General features: G+C 53.4%; 1 protein-coding gene across 11 annotated transcripts in view; it reads right to left on the bottom strand.

The window, feature by feature from the left end:
* The window catches only part of STXBP5L (syntaxin binding protein 5L), a 746,575-nt gene that overhangs the window by 674,621 nt on the left and 53,949 nt on the right, over positions 1 to 18,005 (bottom strand). For all 11 annotated transcript variants that reach the window (XM_072139024.1, XM_072139025.1, XM_072139028.1 and 8 more), the window contains one exon: positions 8,935 to 9,032. In XM_072139024.1, the coding sequence (XP_071995125.1) occupies positions 8,935 to 9,032 (98 nt within the window). The remainder of the gene's footprint in view (positions 1 to 8,934; positions 9,033 to 18,005) is intronic.

An 18,005-nucleotide genomic window follows, 5' to 3' on the forward strand; every position in this document is an offset into this window, starting at 1 on the left:
GTTCTTTTGAGGCAGTGATGTCCTCATTGCGGGCGCCCCCAGGCTGTTAGTGGGGTCTCTATCACTGAGGGCCCAGGTTTCCCCGGTCTTCATCAGACACAGAGCAGCCAAACCAGCCCACGGTGGTAGGAAGCGGCAGCCGCTGCGGCTCCAGATGGACGGCCGGGACACCGCGCTCTGTTCTGAGACACAATCTGTCCCCATTTCCTTTCCAAAACAATTTTCTTCTATTAATTAGAAAGAATCATCATAAAAAATAAAGTGACTGATATGAGCGAGTAACCCGGGGGAGGCCTGGACCCGGGGGGGCAGGAGCCCCCATGTACCGGACACAGGCAGCACTTGTCACTGCTGAAGGTTTGCTACAATTGTTTCAGGTTAGAGAACTTTATGCTAAAAACAACAGCACAAATCCCCTGCGTCTTGTCTGTTACATTTTATCATGTGTACAATGTAACAAACCCCCAGCATTAGACCCCCGGGCAGGACTACACAGGGTGTAATGCAGAAGATGCCGATGATATCTGTTCACTGACAACAAGCAGAGGCCTATAAGCAATGCAGTACAGGAAAAAGCTGCAGAACCTTTCACTGTACAAACATGAACCCAGACACTCAGCCCGATCCTCTGCTGAAATACTCTGTGCTGCTGTCATTGTATTCACAATTGTCTCATGTCACATACAGATCTGTTCCCTCCCCGGACAGTTCTAGGATGCTCTGTGTAACTTCATTCTGATCTGAAATACTCTGTGCTGCTGCAACTCATACTGGTGTTACATGGGTTAACATAGCTGCCTTCTTCGGGATACAGCGCCCCCTTATCCCTGGGTGGTGCCTGGTATTGCACCTTGTCTCTGCTGCAGTTGCAGACATAACCTGTAGAGAGAGGTGGAGCAGCCAGTAGGTGGCTCTGGGTGATTGTGCTCCCCCCGGGGGGCACCGGGACCCTCCGTGTGATGCAGGGGGGGGGAGGGGGTCAGTGATGGGGCCTGGGGACAGCAGAGCACTTACTATATATAATTAACAGGCAGCGGCGACAAAACTGGATGTTTAATTCACTGACTATTTAATGAAGGATAATGGATTCCAGGCTGAGAGGCGCAAACAATGGTGCGGCCCCCCCCCCACTGCCTACCCCTGTATGACCCCCCCCCACTGCCTACCCCTGTATGACCCCCCCCCCCCCACTGCCTACCCCTGTATGACCCCCCCCCCCCCACTGCCTACCCCTGTATGACCCCCCCCCACTGCCTACCCCTGTATGACCCCCCCACTGCTTACCCCTGTATGACACCCCCCCCCCACTGCCTACCCCTGTATGACCCCCCCCCACTGCCTACCCCTGTATGACCCCCCCACTGCCTACCCCTGTATGATCCCCCCCCCCCCACTGCCTACCCCTGTAGGGCCCCCCCCCCACTGCTTACCCCTGTATGACCCCCCCACTGCCTACCCCTGTATGACCCCCCCCCCACTGCTTACCCCTGTAGGGCCCCCCCCCCACTGCTTACCCCTGTATGACACCCCCCCCCCACTGCCTACCCCTGTATGACCCCCCCCCCACTGCCTACCCCTGTAGGGCCCCCCCCCACTGCCTACCCCTGTATGACACCCCCCCCACTGCTTACCCCTGTATGACACCCCCCCCCGCACTGCCTACCCCTGTATGACACCCCCCCCACTGCCTACCCCTGTATGAGCCCCCCCACTACTTACCCCTGTATCAGCCCCCCCCCCCACACTGCTTACCCCTGTATGAGCCCCCCCCCACTGCTTACCCCTGTATGACCCCACCCAAGTGCTTACCCCTGTATGACACTCCCCCCACTGCCTACCCCTGTATGAGCCCCCCCACTACTTACCCCTGTATCAGCCCCCCCCCCACACTGCTTACCCCTGTATGAGCCCCCCCCCACTGCTTACCCCTGTATGACCCTCCCCACTGCTTACCCCTGTATGAGCCCCCCCACTGCTTACCCCTGTATGACACCCCCCCACTGCCTACCCCTGTATGACCCCCCCCCACTGCTTACCCCTGTATGACACCCCCCCCCCCCACTGCTTACCCCTGTAGGGCCCCCCCCACTGCTTACCCCTGTATGACCCCCCCCCCCACTGCCTACCCCTGTTTGACACCCCCCCCACTGCCTACCCCTGTATGAGCCCCCCCACTGCTTACCCCTGTATGAGCCCCCCACTGCTTACCCCTGTATGAGCCCCCCCCACTGCTTACCCCTGTATGAGCCCCTCACTACTTACCCCTCTATGAGCCCCCCCACTGCTTACCCCTGTATGAGCCCCCCCACTGCTTACCCCTGTATGAGCCCCCCCACTGCTTACCCCTGTATGACACCCCCCCACACTGCCTACCCCTGTATGACACCCCCCCCACTGCCTACCCCTGTATGATCCCCCCCACTGCTTACCCCTGTATGAGCCCCCCCACTGCTTACCCCTGTATGAGCCCCCCCACTGCTTACCCCTGTATGAGCCCCCCCCACTGCTTACCCCTGTATGACACCCCCCCACTGCTTACCCCTGTATGAGCCCCCCCACTGCTTACCCCTGTATGAGCCCCCCCCATTGCTTACCCCTGTATGAGCCCCCCCCCACTGCTTACCCCTGTATGAGCCCCCCCCCCACTGCCTACCCCTGTATGAGCCCCCCCCCCTGCTATTCCAATCTCTGCTTGCTGTCTGTGAATGAGATGCAGTCAGACTGTCCAGTTATGAATCATCAGTGACTGAGAATAAATGACTGCTCCTGCTGTGCAAATAGAACAGATAAAATAACAAGCGCGATAAAGGAGGTTCTGTAGGTGGTGACCACAGACCATTTCTCTGTTTGGGGCTCTTTTGCATTTTGTCATCGCTCTCTCCAATAGTGGAAGCACAAGACAAGTGTCTACAACCCACAATCAAGGTCTGGGAGGAGATGCCTCAGGAGAACAACTGCCGCCTCATCAGGAGTATGCCCTGGAGGAAATCATATAAGAATGCTCATAATTTTCATCAGGAGCATACCGAGGCGCTGTAGGGAGGTCATACAGGTACGTGGGGGCCTCACATAACACTTAGCCTCATCAGGAGCATACCAAGGTGTTATAGGGAGGTCATACAGGTACGTGGGGGCCTCACATAACACTTAGCCTCATCAGGAGCATGCCGAGGTGTTGTAGGGAGGTCATAAAGGCACATGGAGGCCACAAACAGTACTAAGCATCATCAGGAGCATGCCAAGGTGTTATAGGGAGGTCATACAGGCATGTGGAGGCCGCATACAATACTGAGCCTCATCAGGAGCATGCCGAGGTGTTGTAGGGAGGTCACACAGGTACGTGGAGGCTACACACACTACTGAGCCTCATCAGGAGCATGCCGAGGTGTTGTAGGGAGGTCATACAGGTACGTGGAGGCTACACACAATACTGAGCCGCATCAGGAGCTGCCGAGGTGTTGTAGGGAGGTCATACAGGCATGTGGAGGCCACACACAATACTGAGCCTCATCAGGAGCATGCCGAGATGCTGTAGGGAGGTCATACAGGCATGTGGAGGCCACACACAATACTGAGCCTCATCAGGAGCATGCCGAGGTGTTGTAGGGAGGTCATACAGGTACGTGGAGGCTACACACAATACTGAGCCTCATCAGGAGAATGCCGAGGTGTTGTAGGGAGGTCATACAGGTACGTGGAGGCTACACACAATACGGAGCCTCATCAGGAGAATGCCAAGATGTTATAGGGAGGTCATACAGGCATGTGGAGGCCACACACAATACTGAGCCTCATCAGGAGAATGCCGAGGTGTTGTATGGAGGTCATACAGGCACGTAGAGGCCACACACCTTACTGAGCCTCATCAGGAGCATGCCGAGGTGTTGTAGGGAGGTCATACAGGCAGGTGGAGGCCACACACAATACTGAGCCTCATCAGGAGCATGCCGAGGTGTTGTAGGGAGGTCATACAGGCACGTGGAGGTCACACACAATACTGAGCCTCATCAGGAGCATGCCGAGGTGTTGTAGAGAGGTCTTATGGGCACATGGAGGTCACATACAATACTGAGCCTCATCAGGAGCAGCCGAGGTGTTGTAGGGAGGTCATACGGGCACTGGAAGCTACACGCAATACTGAGCCTCATCAGGAGCATGCCGAGGTGTTGTAGGGAGGTCATATAGACATGTGGAGGCCACACACAATACTGAGCCTCATCAGGAGCATGCCGAGGTGTTGTAGGGAAGTCATAAAGGCACGTGGAGGCCACACACAATACTGCGCCTCACCAGGAGCATGCCGAGGTGTTGTAGGGAAGTCATAAAGGCACGTGGAGGCCACACACAATACTGAGCCCCATCAGGAGCATGCCGAGGTGTTGTAGGGAGGTCATACAGGCACATGGAGGCCACACACAATACTGAGCCTCATCAGGTGCATGTTGAGGTGTTATAGGGAGGTCATATAGGCACGTGGAGGCCACACACAATACTGAGCCCCATCAGGAGCATGCCGAGGTGTTGTAGAAAGGCCAAACAGGCACGTGGAGGTCACACACAATACTAAGCCTCATCAGGAGCATGCCGAGGTGTTGTATGGAGGTCATACAGGCACGTGGAGGTTACACACAATACTGAGCCTCATCAGGAGAATGCCGAGGTGTTGTAGAAAGGCCATACAGGCACGTGGAGGTCACACACAATACTAAGCCTCATCAGGAGCATGCCGAGGTGTTGTATGGAGGTCATACAGGCACGTGGAGGTTACACACAATACTGAGCCTCATCAGGAGCATGCTGAGGTGTTGTAGGGAGGTCATACAGGCACGTGGAGGCCACACACCTTACTGAGCCTCATCAGGAGCATGCCGTGGTGTTGTAGGGAGGTCATACAGGCACGTGGAGGTCACACACAATACTGAGCCTCATCAGGAGAATGCCGAGGTGTTGTAGGCAGGTCATACAGGTACGTGGAGGCCTCACATAGCACTGAGCCTCATTAGGAGCATGCCCAGATGTTTTAGGTAGGTCAAACACGTACGTAGAGGCCACACAAACTAGTGATTATCATCAGGAGAATGCATAGGTATTTCCAGAAAGTCATACAGGCACGTGGAGGTCACACACAATACTGAGCCTCATCAGGAGCATGCCCAGGTGTTGTAGGGTGAACATGCAGGCACATGGAGGCTACACACTATACTGAGCCTCGTCAGGAACATGTTGAGGTGTTGTAGGGAGGTCATACAGGCATGTGGAGGCCACACACAATATTGAGCCTCATTGGGAGCATGCCCAGATGTTTAATGGAGGTCAAACAGGTACGTAGAGGCCACACAAACTAGTGATTATTATCAGGAGAATGCATAGGTATTTCTAGAAAGTCATACAGGCACGTGGAAGTCACACATATTATTGAACCACATCAGAAACAAGGCGAGGCATTGTTGGGAGGTCATACAGGCACGTGGAGGCCATACACAGTACTGAGCCTCATCAGGAGCATGCCGAGGTGTTGTAGGGAGGTCATACAGGCACATGGAGGCCACACACAATACTGAGCCTCATCAGGAGCATGCCGCGGTGTTGTAGGGAGGTCATACAGGCATGTGGAGGCCACACACACAATACTGAGCCTCATCAGGAGTATGCAGAGGTGTTGTAGGGAGGTCATACAGGCACATGGAGGCCACACACAATACTGAGCCTCATCAGGAGCATGCCAAGGTGTTGTAGGGTGGTCATACAGGCATGTGGAGGCCGCACACAATACTGAGCCTCATCAGGAGCATGCCGAGGTGTTGTAGGGAGGTCATTCAGGCACATGGAGGCCACACACAATACTGAGCCTCATCAGGAGAATGCCAAGGTGTTGTAGGGTGGTCATACAGGCATGTGGAGGCCACACACAATACTGAGCCTCATCAGGAGCATGCCGAGGTGTTGTAGGGTGGTCATACAGGCATGTGGAGGCCGCACACAATACTGAGCCTCATCAGGAGCATGCCGAGGTGTTGTAGGGAGGTCATACAGGCACGTGGAGGTCACACACAATACTAAGCCTCATCAGGAGCATGCCCAGGTGTTGTAGGGAGGTCATACAGGCACGTGGAGGCTACACACAATACTGAGCCTCATCAGGAGCATGCCGAGGTGTTGTAGGGAGGTCATACAGGTACGTGGAGGCTACACACACTACTGAGCCGCATCAGGAGCTGCCGAGGTGTTGTAGGGAGGTCATACAGGCATGTGGAGGCCACACACAATACTGAGCCTCATCAGGAGCATGCCGAGATGCTGTAGGGAGGTCATACAGGCATGTGGAGGCCACACACAATACTGAGCCTCATCAGGAGCATGCCGAGGTGTTGTAGGGAGGTCATACAGGTACGTGGAGGCTACACACAATACTGAGCCTCATCAGGAGAATGCCGAGGTGTTGTAGGGAGGTCATACAGGTACGTGGAGGCTACACACAATACGGAGCCTCATCAGGAGAATGCCAAGATGTTATAGGGAGGTCATACAGGCATGTGGAGGCCACACACAATACTGAGCCTCATCAGGAGAATGCCGAGGTGTTGTATGGAGGTCATACAGGCACGTGGAGGCCACACACCTTACTGAGCCTCATCAGGAGCATGCCGAGGTGTTGTAGGGAGGTCATACAGGCAGGTGGAGGCCACACACAATACTGAGCCTCATCAGGAGCATGCCGAGGTGTTGTAGGGAGGTCATACAGGCACGTGGAGGTCACACACAATACTGAGCCTCATCAGGAGCATGCCGAGGTGTTGTAGAGAGGTCTTATGGGCACATGGAGGCCACACACAATACTGAGCCTCATCAGGAGCACTTTCTTTCTCTGGATGTCTGAACCTTTAGGATTTCCCTGCATAAAGATAGTGAAACACTGGAGTGAATTTATTTTGGAGCACGGCTTCAGAGATCTTCTGTGAGACTCCGGATAAAACATCGGAATGAATCTCCACCAGTTTAGACCTGCAGAATTTTCTGCTATAGTCCCTACTGATTTTATGTTCACACCTGCGGCCGCCACCTACCTGGGTCTACACTGAAATACTCTGTGCTGCTGGTGCCGGCTCCTTCCACTATTGGGCTCTGCTCTGTCCTCCATATCATCTCCCATGAGGAGTATAAAATCACTTTGCTTCCCAGGTCCTGGCAGACACGAGCTGCGAGGGAAGTAGAGTCTGTGATGCTGCTGTCCCCCGTACATCACATGCGAGGGGACGCAGGAGGTGATACAAGAGAAGAGTCATTGTACGGGAAGAGGCAGGAGCGAGATCTGCAGTGTATCCGGAGCGTGAGCCGACTACTAATAGCCTGACACGGCAACGCTCCACCCTGTGCACTGCTATATACTGTATACACCTACAGCCTGGAAGGGGGCACTGCTATATACACCTACAGCCTGGAAGGGGGCACTGCTATATACACCTACAGCCTGGAAGGGGGCACTGCTATATACACCTACAACCTGGGGGGGGGCACACTGCTATATACTGTATACACCTACAGCCTGGAAGGGGGCACTGCTATATACACCTACAGCCTGGGGGGGGGGGGCACACTGCTATATACTGTATACACCTAAAGCCTGGGGGGGGGGCTGCCGAGGGGCGAGGGGCTGCCGAGGGGCGAGGGGTACTGAGAAGCCCCCGATAGTCTATAATGCCACGGGCTACGTGAGGGGAACCATACAGCTATAAATGTCAGCCATGAAATATGTTCTCTTCATCTGAACAGTAAATCGGATCTCACGGCCCTCGCTCCGCGCATGCCGCCTGCTGCCCAAATCACATTCCAGCCAATAACCGGACCCCCGAGGGACCAGGAGATTCTGTGCCTGGGGGTCTCTGCCTCTCTGTACATGGATTGGATCAGTTCTATGTGTACAGCACGGGGGTCTGTCCTGTGACTGCGCTGCTGTATATGGGGGCACTACACCAGCATTGGGGGTCCGGCTCCAGGAGATAGGGACCCCAGCCGCCAGTACTGCTGTATATGGGGGCACTACACCAGCATTGGGGGTCCGGCTCCAGGAGATAGGGACCCCAGCCGCCAGTACTGCTGTATATGGGGGCACTACACCAGCACCGGGGGTCCGGCTCCAGGAGATAGGGACCACAGCCGCCAGTCCTGCTGTATATGGGGGCACTACACCAGCATCGGGGGTCCGGCTCCAGGAGATAGGGACCCCAGCCGCCAGTCCTGCTGTATATGGGGGCACTACACCAGCATCAGGGGTCCGGCTCCAGGAGATAGGGACCACAGCCGCCAGTCCTGCTGTATATGGGGGCACTACACCAGCATCGGGGGTCCGGCTCCAGGAGATAGGGACCACAGCCGCCAGTACTGCTGTATATGGGGGCACTACACCAGCATCGGGGGTCCGGCTCCAGGAGATAGGGACCCCAGCCACCAGTCCTGCTGTATATGGGGGCACTACACCAGCATCGGGGGTCCGGCTCCAGGAGATAGGGACCACAGCCGCCAGTACTGCTGTATATGGGGGCACTACACCAGCATCAGGGGTCCGGCTCCAGGAGATAGGGACCACAGCCGCCAGTCCTGCTGTATATGGGGGCACTACACCAGCATCGGGGGTCCGGCTCCAGGAGATAGGGACCACAGCCGCCAGTCCTGCTGTATATGGGGGCACTACACCAGCATCGGGGGTCCGGCTCCAGGAGATAGGGACCACAGCCGCCAGTCCTGCTGTATATGTGGGCACTACACCAGCATCGGGGGTCCGGCTCCAGGAGATAGGGACCCCAGCCACCAGTCCTGCTGTATATGGGGGCACTACACCAGCATCGGGGGTCCGGCTCCAGGAGATAGGGACCCCAGCCTCCGGCCGCCCACCAGAAGCCTCGTACCTCATCAGAGACGCCTCAGGGTAAAGGATACATGCGCACGCCTCCGTTCCGTGTGCCGATCGCCAGAATCTTCTGCACCGGGTCGAACGCCAGCGCCGTGGGCTGATATGGAAAACCATGGCGAACAGTCTGCAAAAAAGACAGAGAGGCTTCAGGATAGGGGTCCAGCACATGTACAGAATCAGCAGGACATAACAGGGGACCCCGATATTATAGCATGTGGTCACGTGACCTCTCACCCCATCACATCTCATGAGTGAATGGATATAGGGGGAGCACCTGACCCTCTACACAGGACTCCCCTCTGTGTCCCCCCACATGTAGAGCAGGATTTATAGGGAATCCCTGCAGGATGGCAAATCCATAGAAAGCTGAGACCTCCAAATATCTGAGGGTCCTCACCCCAGCAATACACAGGGTTACAGACCTCTGAGAGGCGGCAGATACAGCAACAAATACACAGAGCAGCGAGTGTCAGGCAGAGAACGCAGGTGTGAATATAACCCTATACATGACCATCTCCTGCCAACATAACCCTATACATGATCATCTCCTGCCAACATAACCCTATACATGACCATCTCCAGCCAACATAACCCTATACATGACCATCTCCTGCCAACATAACCCTATACATGATCATCTCCTGCCAACATAACCCTATACATGACCATCTCCTGCCAACATAACCCTATACATGACCATCTCCAGCCAACATAACCCTATACATGATCATCTTCTGCCAACATAACCCTATACATGATCATCTCCTGCCAACATAACCCTATACATGATCATCTCCTGCCAACATAACCCTATACATGACCATCTCCAGCCAACATAACCCTATACATGACCATCTCCAGCCAACATAACCCTATACATGATCATCTTCTGCCAACATAACCCTATACATGATCATCTCCTGCCAACATAACCCTATACATGACCATCTCCAGCCAACATAACCCTATACATGACCATCTCCAGCCAACATAACCCTATACATGACCATCTCCAGCCAACATAACCCTATACATGATCATCTCCTGCCAACATAACCCTATACATGACCATCTCCTGCCAACATAACCCTATACATGATCATCTCCTGCCAACATAACCCTATACATGATCATCTCCTGCCAACATAACCCTATACATGATCATCTGCAGCCAACATTACCCCATACATGATCATCTCCAGCCAACATAACCCTATACATGATCATCTCCAGCCAACATAACCCTATACATGATCATCTCCAGCCAACATTACCCCATACATGATCATCTCCTGCCAACATAACCCTATACATGATCATCTCCAGCCAACATAACCCTATACATGATCATCTCCTGCCAACATAACCCTATACATGATAATCTCCAGCCAACATAACCCTATACATGACCATCTCCAGCCAACATAACCCTATACATGATCATCTCCTGCCAACATACCCCTATACATGATCATCTCCTGCCAACATAACCCTATACATGATCATCTCCTACCTACATAACCCTATACATGATCATCTCCAGCCAACATAACCCTATACATGATCATCTTCTGCCAACATAACCCTATACATGATCATCTCCTGCCAACATAACCCTATACATGACCATCTCCAGCCAACATAACCCTATACATGATCATCTCCTGCCAACATAACCCTATACATGACCATCTGCAGCCAACATAACCCTATACATGATCATCTCCAGCCAACATAACCCTATACATGATCATCTCCTGCCAACATAACCCTATACATGACCATCTCCTGCCAACATAACCCTATACATGATCATCTCCTGCCAACATAACCCCATACATGATCATCTCCTGCCAACATAACCCTATACATGACCATCTCCTGCCAACATAACCCTATACATGATCATCTCCAGCCAACATAACCCTATACATGATCATCTCCTGCCAACATACCCCTATACATGACCATCTCCTGCCAACATAACCCTATACATGATCATCTGCAGCCAACATAACCCCATACATGATCATCTCCAGCCAACATAACCCTATACATGATCATCTCCTGCCAACATAACCCTATACATGACCATCTCCTGCCAACATAACCCTATACATGATCATCTGCAGCCAACATAACCCCATACATGATCATCTCCAGCCAACATAACCCTATACATGATCATCTCCAGACAACATAACCCTATACATGATCATCTCCAGACAACATAACCCTATACATGACCATCTCCAGCCAACATAACCCCATACATGATCATCTCCAGCCAACATAACCCTATACATGATCATCTCCAGACAACATAACCCTATACATGATCATCTCCAGACAACATAACCCTATAAATGACCATCTCCTGCCAACATAACCCTATACATGATCATCTGCAGCCAACATAACCCCATACATGATCATCTCCAGCCAACATAACCCTATACATGATCATCTCCAGACAACATAACCCTATACATGATCATCTCCAGACAACATAACCCTATACATGATCATCTCCAGTCAACATAACCCTATACATGATCATCTCCAGCCAACATAACCCTATACATGATCATCTCCTGCCAACATAACCCTATACATGACCATCTCCTGCCAACATAACCCTATACATGATCATCTGCAGCCAACATAACCCCATACATGATCATCTCCAGCCAACATAACCCTATACATGATCATCTCCAGACAACATAACCCTATACATGATCATCTCCAGACAACATAACCCTATACATGATCATCTCCAGTCAACATAACCCTATACATGATCATCTCCTGCCAACATAATCCTATACATGATCATCTCCAGCCAACATAACCCCATACATGATCATCTCCAGCCAACATAACCCTATACATGATCATCTCCTGCCAACATAACCCTATACATGATCATCTCCAGCCAACATAACCCTATACATGATCATCTCCTGCCAACATAATCCTATACATGATCATCTCCAGCCAACATAACCCTATACATGATCATCTCCTGCCAACATACCCCTATACATGATCATCTCCAGCCAACATAACTCTATACATGATCATCTCCTGCCTACAGGAGACTAGCCCGGAGTCCGGAGACCAGTATGAGGAGGCCGGTCCTGGACCTGCCCCTGCAGCATCAGCGGTGCGGGAGATGGACACCACAATGGGGCAGATTCACTTACCCGGTCCTGTCGTGATCCCGCGACGTGATGTCCGACGAGGATCCGGGTCTGCCGCGATTCACCAAGCTAATGCGCCCAAGTTCCTGCATCCGTCGGCCCGCCTGAGTTCACCTCCTTCTTCCCGGGGCTTGTAAGTGCGTGTCTTGTGATTCTAAAGTCCAGCGCGCCACCCACCCATTTCTGTTGCGTGCCAGCCAGCGCCAAATCTGATCGCATGCGCCAAAATCCCAGGGCAATTTGGCGCAAAACGGAAATCGCCGGGAAACCCAACGAAAGTGGGTCCAACGGATCCTTAGTAAATGAGCCCCAATATGTCTAAAAAGGGGGTGTTCATTTCTCCAGGGTGGTGGTAAGATGGGTAAAAAGAAAGCCGTCTAACTCAATCACTCATGATGGCGACACCCACTCCGTTGACGCTGGCGTCCATTAATGTCGCCAGCATTAAGTCTGATGCGGCTAGATTTGCGGCCTTTGATTTTCTCGGCCGTGTTGAAGCCAACATTTTATTTTTGCAGGAGACCAGGCTGCCAGATTTGGCGGCCGTGTTTAAAGCTAAGAGGGAATGGAGACACGGGCCTTCCTATTGGTCTCTTGCGGCCGAGCCGTATAGCGGAGTGGCGGTCCTTTTTACCGCACAGGTAGAATGCCGACGGGTTATTGAGTTAGAAATGGGGAGGTGCCTGATCCTGGATGTCCTCATGAAGGGACAAGAACTTCGCCTAATTAACATCTATGGTCCCCAGTCCAAGTGGGACAGGAAGTGTCTCTTTATGAGGATCAAGCCCTACCTTTTTACTAGTCGGCAGGTGGTCTTTGGAGGGGACTTCAATGCTGTCACGAGGTCCCAGGATAGGGGAGGTTCCAGAGACAAGCTGACTTATGATAGCGTCGCTCTTAATAGCATAGCTAGTGAGGCTCGCCTGGTGGATGTCCACATCCGGCACACCGTAGGCCACGCGGGGTTCACCTGTCCGTTGTTGAGGTGGAGTTCTCCGATCACTGTCTAATTTTGTTTTCTCTGAATGTTACAGAGACCCCCCGGATGGGAAGAGGCTACTGGAAGCTCAATTCGTCTCTCCTGGAAGAAGCGGAGATCAGACAATCCTTTGAGGACTTTCTTCAGAGCCAGGTACCATTGCTGGGCCTTTGTAGCAGTAAGCCAGAGTGGTGGGAGATGCTCAAGAAAAGGGTGGCGAGATTCTTCCACCAGCTCTCGAGCCTCAGGAGCCTGGACAGGTACCGCCTGTATCAGGGCCTGAGGAGGAAACTCGAGCATCTCGTCTCGACTGGAGGTAGTGGTGAGGACATCTCCAGAGTGAAATCCTTGCTGAAGAGGTGTCAGTACGATAGACACGCATCTTTGGTTTTTGAGAAGGATTACGGGAAATACCGCTCGCCCGACCCTTACAGAAACTGCAAGATGTCAGTGAATGGTAAATTTGTCACAGGACTGGTTGACAGTACGGGATCCCTGAAAAGGTCCAGATCAGGGATTCTGGAGGTCGTCAGATCCTTCTACTCACACCTCTTGGGCAGGAAGGATCTAGATCGGGATGTGATGTCGGCTTTCCTGGCTGAAACTGTCCCTGAGCAAGGAGTAGACCCCTCTCTTGATGTTTTGACAGAGATGATTAGGGAAGAGGAAGTCAGCCGGGCGATTGAAGGGCTCGCCCTCAAGAAATCGCCAGGTCTGGATGGCTTAACATCCGAGTATTATAAGACCTTTAAGGACGCCTTGGTTCCCCTCTTGACTGAGGTATATAATGAGTGTCTTTCCTCAAGTCAATGAGGAGGTCTGCCCTGATCATCCTGTCAAAGGGTAAGGACCGATCTCGTGTTGAGAACTGGCGTCCCATAGCGCTTCTCAATACGGACAGAAAGGTTTTGGCAAAGGTGCTGTTTAATCGGCTGGTGCAGATTGCACCCAGGCTCCTTTCGGGGACCCAGCACTGCTCTGTTCCAGGCCGCAGTACATTCACCAAGTTAATGCGCCCAAGTTCCTGCATCCGTCGGCCCGCCTGAGTTCACCTCCTTCTTCCCGGGGCTTGTAAGTGCGTGTCTTGTGATTCTAAAGTCCAGCGCGCCACCCCCCCATTTCTGTTGCGTGCCAGCCAGCGCCAAATCTGATCGCATGCGCCAAAATCCCAGGGCAATTTGGCGCAAAACGGAAATCGTCGGGAAACCCAACGAAAGTGGGTCCAACGGATCCTTAGTAAATGAGCCCCAATATGTCTAAAAAGGGGGTGTTCATTTCTCCAGGGTGGTGGTAAGATGGGTAAAAAGAAAGCCGTCTAACTCAATCACTCATGATGGCGACACCCACTCCGTTGACGCTGGCGTCCATTAATGTCGCCAGCATTAAGTCTGATGCGGCTACATTTGCGGCCTTTGATTTTCTCGGCCGTGTTGAAGCCAACATTTTATTTTTGCAGGAGACCAGGCTGCCAGATTTGGCGGCCGTGTTTAAAGCTAAGAGGGAATGGAGACACGGGCCTTCCTATTGGTCTCTTGCGGCCGAGCCGTATAGCGGAGTGGCGGTCCTTTTTACCGCACAGGTAGAATGCCGACGGGTTATTGAGTTAGAAATGGGGAGGTGCCTGATCCTGGATGTCCTCATGAAGGGACAAGAACTTCGCCTAATTAACATCTATGGACCTCTATGGAGGTCGTCAGATCCTTCTACTCACACCTCTTGGGCAGGAAGGATCTAGATCGGGATGTGATGTCGGCTTTCCTGGCTGAAACTGTCCCTGAGCAAGGAGTAGACCCCTCTCTTGATGTTTTGACAGAGATGATTAGGGAAGAGGAAGTCAGCCGGGCGATTGAAGGGCTCGCCCTCAAGAAATCGCCAGGTCTGGATGGCTTAACATCCGAGTATTATAAGACCTTTAAGGACGCCTTGGTTCCCCTCTTGACTGAGGTATATAATGAGTGTCTTTCCTCAAGTCAATGAGGAGGTCTGCCCTGATCATCCTGTCAAAGGGTAAGGACCGATCTCGTGTTGAGAACTGGCGTCCCATAGCGCTTCTCAATACGGACAGAAAGGTTTTGGCAAAGGTGCTGTTTAATCGGCTGGTGCAGTTTGCACCCAGGCTCCTTTCGGGGACCCAGCACTGCTCTGTTCCAGGCCGCAGTACATTTAGTGCTGTGCTTTGTGTCCGGGAGGCAGTGGAGCAGGGCAGGGCTGGTAACTGGAAGGGGTACTTGCTGTCCTTGGATCAGGCAAAAGCGTTTTATCCGGTTGATCACGAGTACCTCTGGTCTGTCCTTCTGAGGTATGGCCTGCAGGGCGGGTTTGTTGATTGGCTGAGAGTTTTGTACGCAGGGGCAGAGAGTTTCCCGCTTGTGAACGGTTGGATTGGCCGCTCTTTTGAGGTCGGGTCTGGAGTTCGCCAGGGTTGTCCTCTGAGACCAATACTGTACATGTTCACGATCGACCCATTCCTTAGGAGGGTTGATCGTGGGCCGTTGGTGGGAGTCGGGATGGATCGGCAGCACCGGAAGCCACTCTTAGTGGTAGCATACGCCGATGATGTCACCATTTTTGTGTCCTCGCGAGGGGAGGCGCAATGGGTGATGTCAGAGGTTGACCGCTACTCAGAGGCTTCTGGGTCCAAGATCAACCGGGATAAGTGTGAGATTCTCTGGCTGTGAGAGGGAGGTCCGGGCTTTGATCTCCCGGACACTCTTCCAGGGCCCCAAGACTCTGCCAAAGTTCTAGGCATCGAATTTGGCCAGGGGGATTACCCCATGCAAAACTGGGATGGCAGGCTTAAGATCACCGCTCAGAAGGTGGACCAGTGGAAGGGTTGGTCTTTGACCCTCAGAGAAAGGGTTAATCTGAAAGGAAAAAACGTACCTGCTCCCGTTGCTGATTTATCTGGGCAGTGTGTGCATGTTGCCAGAACCCCTCTGGACTCGGGTCTACAGTGTGTTCTTCCAGCTGTTATGGGGGAATAGGCTGAACCTAGTCAGGAGGGAGGTTACTTACCGCACAAGGAGACAAGGAGGGTTGTGTATGGTCAACCCTGTGGTGTTCCTAGTGAATACCTTAAGGTCAATGTAGCAAACCTCTGGAAAGAGAGGGCTCCTCCGTGGGTATACTCCTGTAGGGGATGGTTTCGGCCTTTCTTCCAGGAATGGGAAACAGGAGGGCAAGTGAAGGATCTTCGTACACCGCATGGGCATCTTCCGGCTTACGCTACCCCAGTTCTGAAGGTGATTCGCCGGTGGGGTCTGGGAATGTGGGAGATCAGGACCATGTCGAGGAAAGTCCTCGACAAGAGGGTTCTGTTGACCCATTTCCAGAAGCCTCTGGCCCTCAGGGATTGCCCAAGTCGGGATCTTGGGGTGGGTTTAGGTCTTTTCAATTCCATCAGGATCCCTTTGAAGTTTTGGGACGTGACTTGGCGCTGCTTCCATGGAAAGCTGTGTGTGAGGGACAATCTGAAGTGTAGGAGCTCTGAGGAAAGGGGTTGTCCCCGGGAGGAGTGCGGTGGCCTGCTGGAGAGCATGGACCACTTCCTGCATCAGTGCCCCTTTAACACAGAGGTGTACAACCGGGTAGGCGCTTCCATCCATTGGCCTGGGTTGGCCGGTCTCTCCTATGCGGAGTTGGCCTATGGAGCATTCAGAGGCCTGGGTGTCCGGGACCGCAGCACGTTATTCCTAGTTAGTTTAGTGGTCAGGTACCACACGTGGAACGCACAGTGTTTAGTATCGACGCAGCGTAAAATCCTCCCGGTGGATGAGGTGGTTAGGATCATTGAGGGTGACCTGGTGAAGGTGCGCTCCCTGGAGTATGAGAGGCTGGGCACGGGGAGGACCTCTCTCCTTAGTGTCCCTTAGTCTGTCCTCTCCCCTCCTGGTGAAGGTGCGCTCTCTGGAGTATGAGAGGCTGGGCACGGGGAGGACCTCTCTCCTTAGTGTCCCTTAGTCTGTCCTCTCCCCCCCTAGTGAAGGTGCGCTCTCTGGAGTATGAGGGGCTGGGCACGGGGAGGGCCCCTCTCCTTAGTGTCCCTTAGTCTGTCGTCTCCCCCCTGGTGAAGGTGCACTCTCTGGAGTATGAGAGGCTGGGCACGGGGAGGGCCTCTCTCTTTAGTGTCCCTTAGTCTGTCCTCTCCCCTCTGGTGAAGGTGCACTCTCTGGAGTATGAGAGGCTAGGCACGGGGAGGACCTCTCTCCTTAGTGTCCCTTAGTCTGTCCTCTCCCCCCTGGTGAAGGTGCGCTCTCTGGAGTATGAGAGGCTGGGCACGGGGAGGACCTCTCTCCTTAGTGTCCCTTAGTCTTTCCTCTCCCCCCTGGTGAAGGTGCACTCTCTGGAGTATAAGAAGCTTGGCACGGGGAGGGCCTCTCTCCTTAGTGCCCCTTAGTCTGTCCTCTCCCCTCCTGGTGAAGGTGCGCTCTCTGGAGTATGAGAGGCTGGGCACGGGGAGGGCCTCTCTCCTTAGTGTCCCTTAGTCTGTCCTCCCCCCTCTTGGTGAAGATGCGCTCTCTGGAGTATGAGAGGATGGACACGGTGAGGGCCTCTCTCCTTAGTGCCCCTTAGTCTGTCCTCTCCCCTCCTGGTGAAGGTGCACTCTCTGGAGTATGAGAGGCTGGGCACGGGGAGGACCTCTCTCCTTATTGCTCCTTAGACTGTCCGCACACCCCTGGTGAAGGTGCGCTCTCTGGAGTATGAGAGGCTGGGCACGGGGAGGGCCTCTCTCCTCAGGGTCCCTTAGTCTGTCCTCTCCCCTCCTGGTGAAGGTGCGCTCTCTGGAGTATGAGAGGCTGGGCACGGGGAGGACCTCTCTCCTTAGTGCCCCTTAGTTTGTCCTCTCCCCTCCTGGTGAAGGTGCGCTCTCTGGAGTATGAGAGGCTGGGCACAGGGAGGTCCTCTCTCCTTA

The sequence above is a fragment of the Engystomops pustulosus genome, chromosome 2 (assembly GCF_040894005.1).
Source record: "Engystomops pustulosus chromosome 2, aEngPut4.maternal, whole genome shotgun sequence".
Classification (NCBI taxonomy): Eukaryota; Metazoa; Chordata; class Amphibia; order Anura; family Leptodactylidae; genus Engystomops; species Engystomops pustulosus.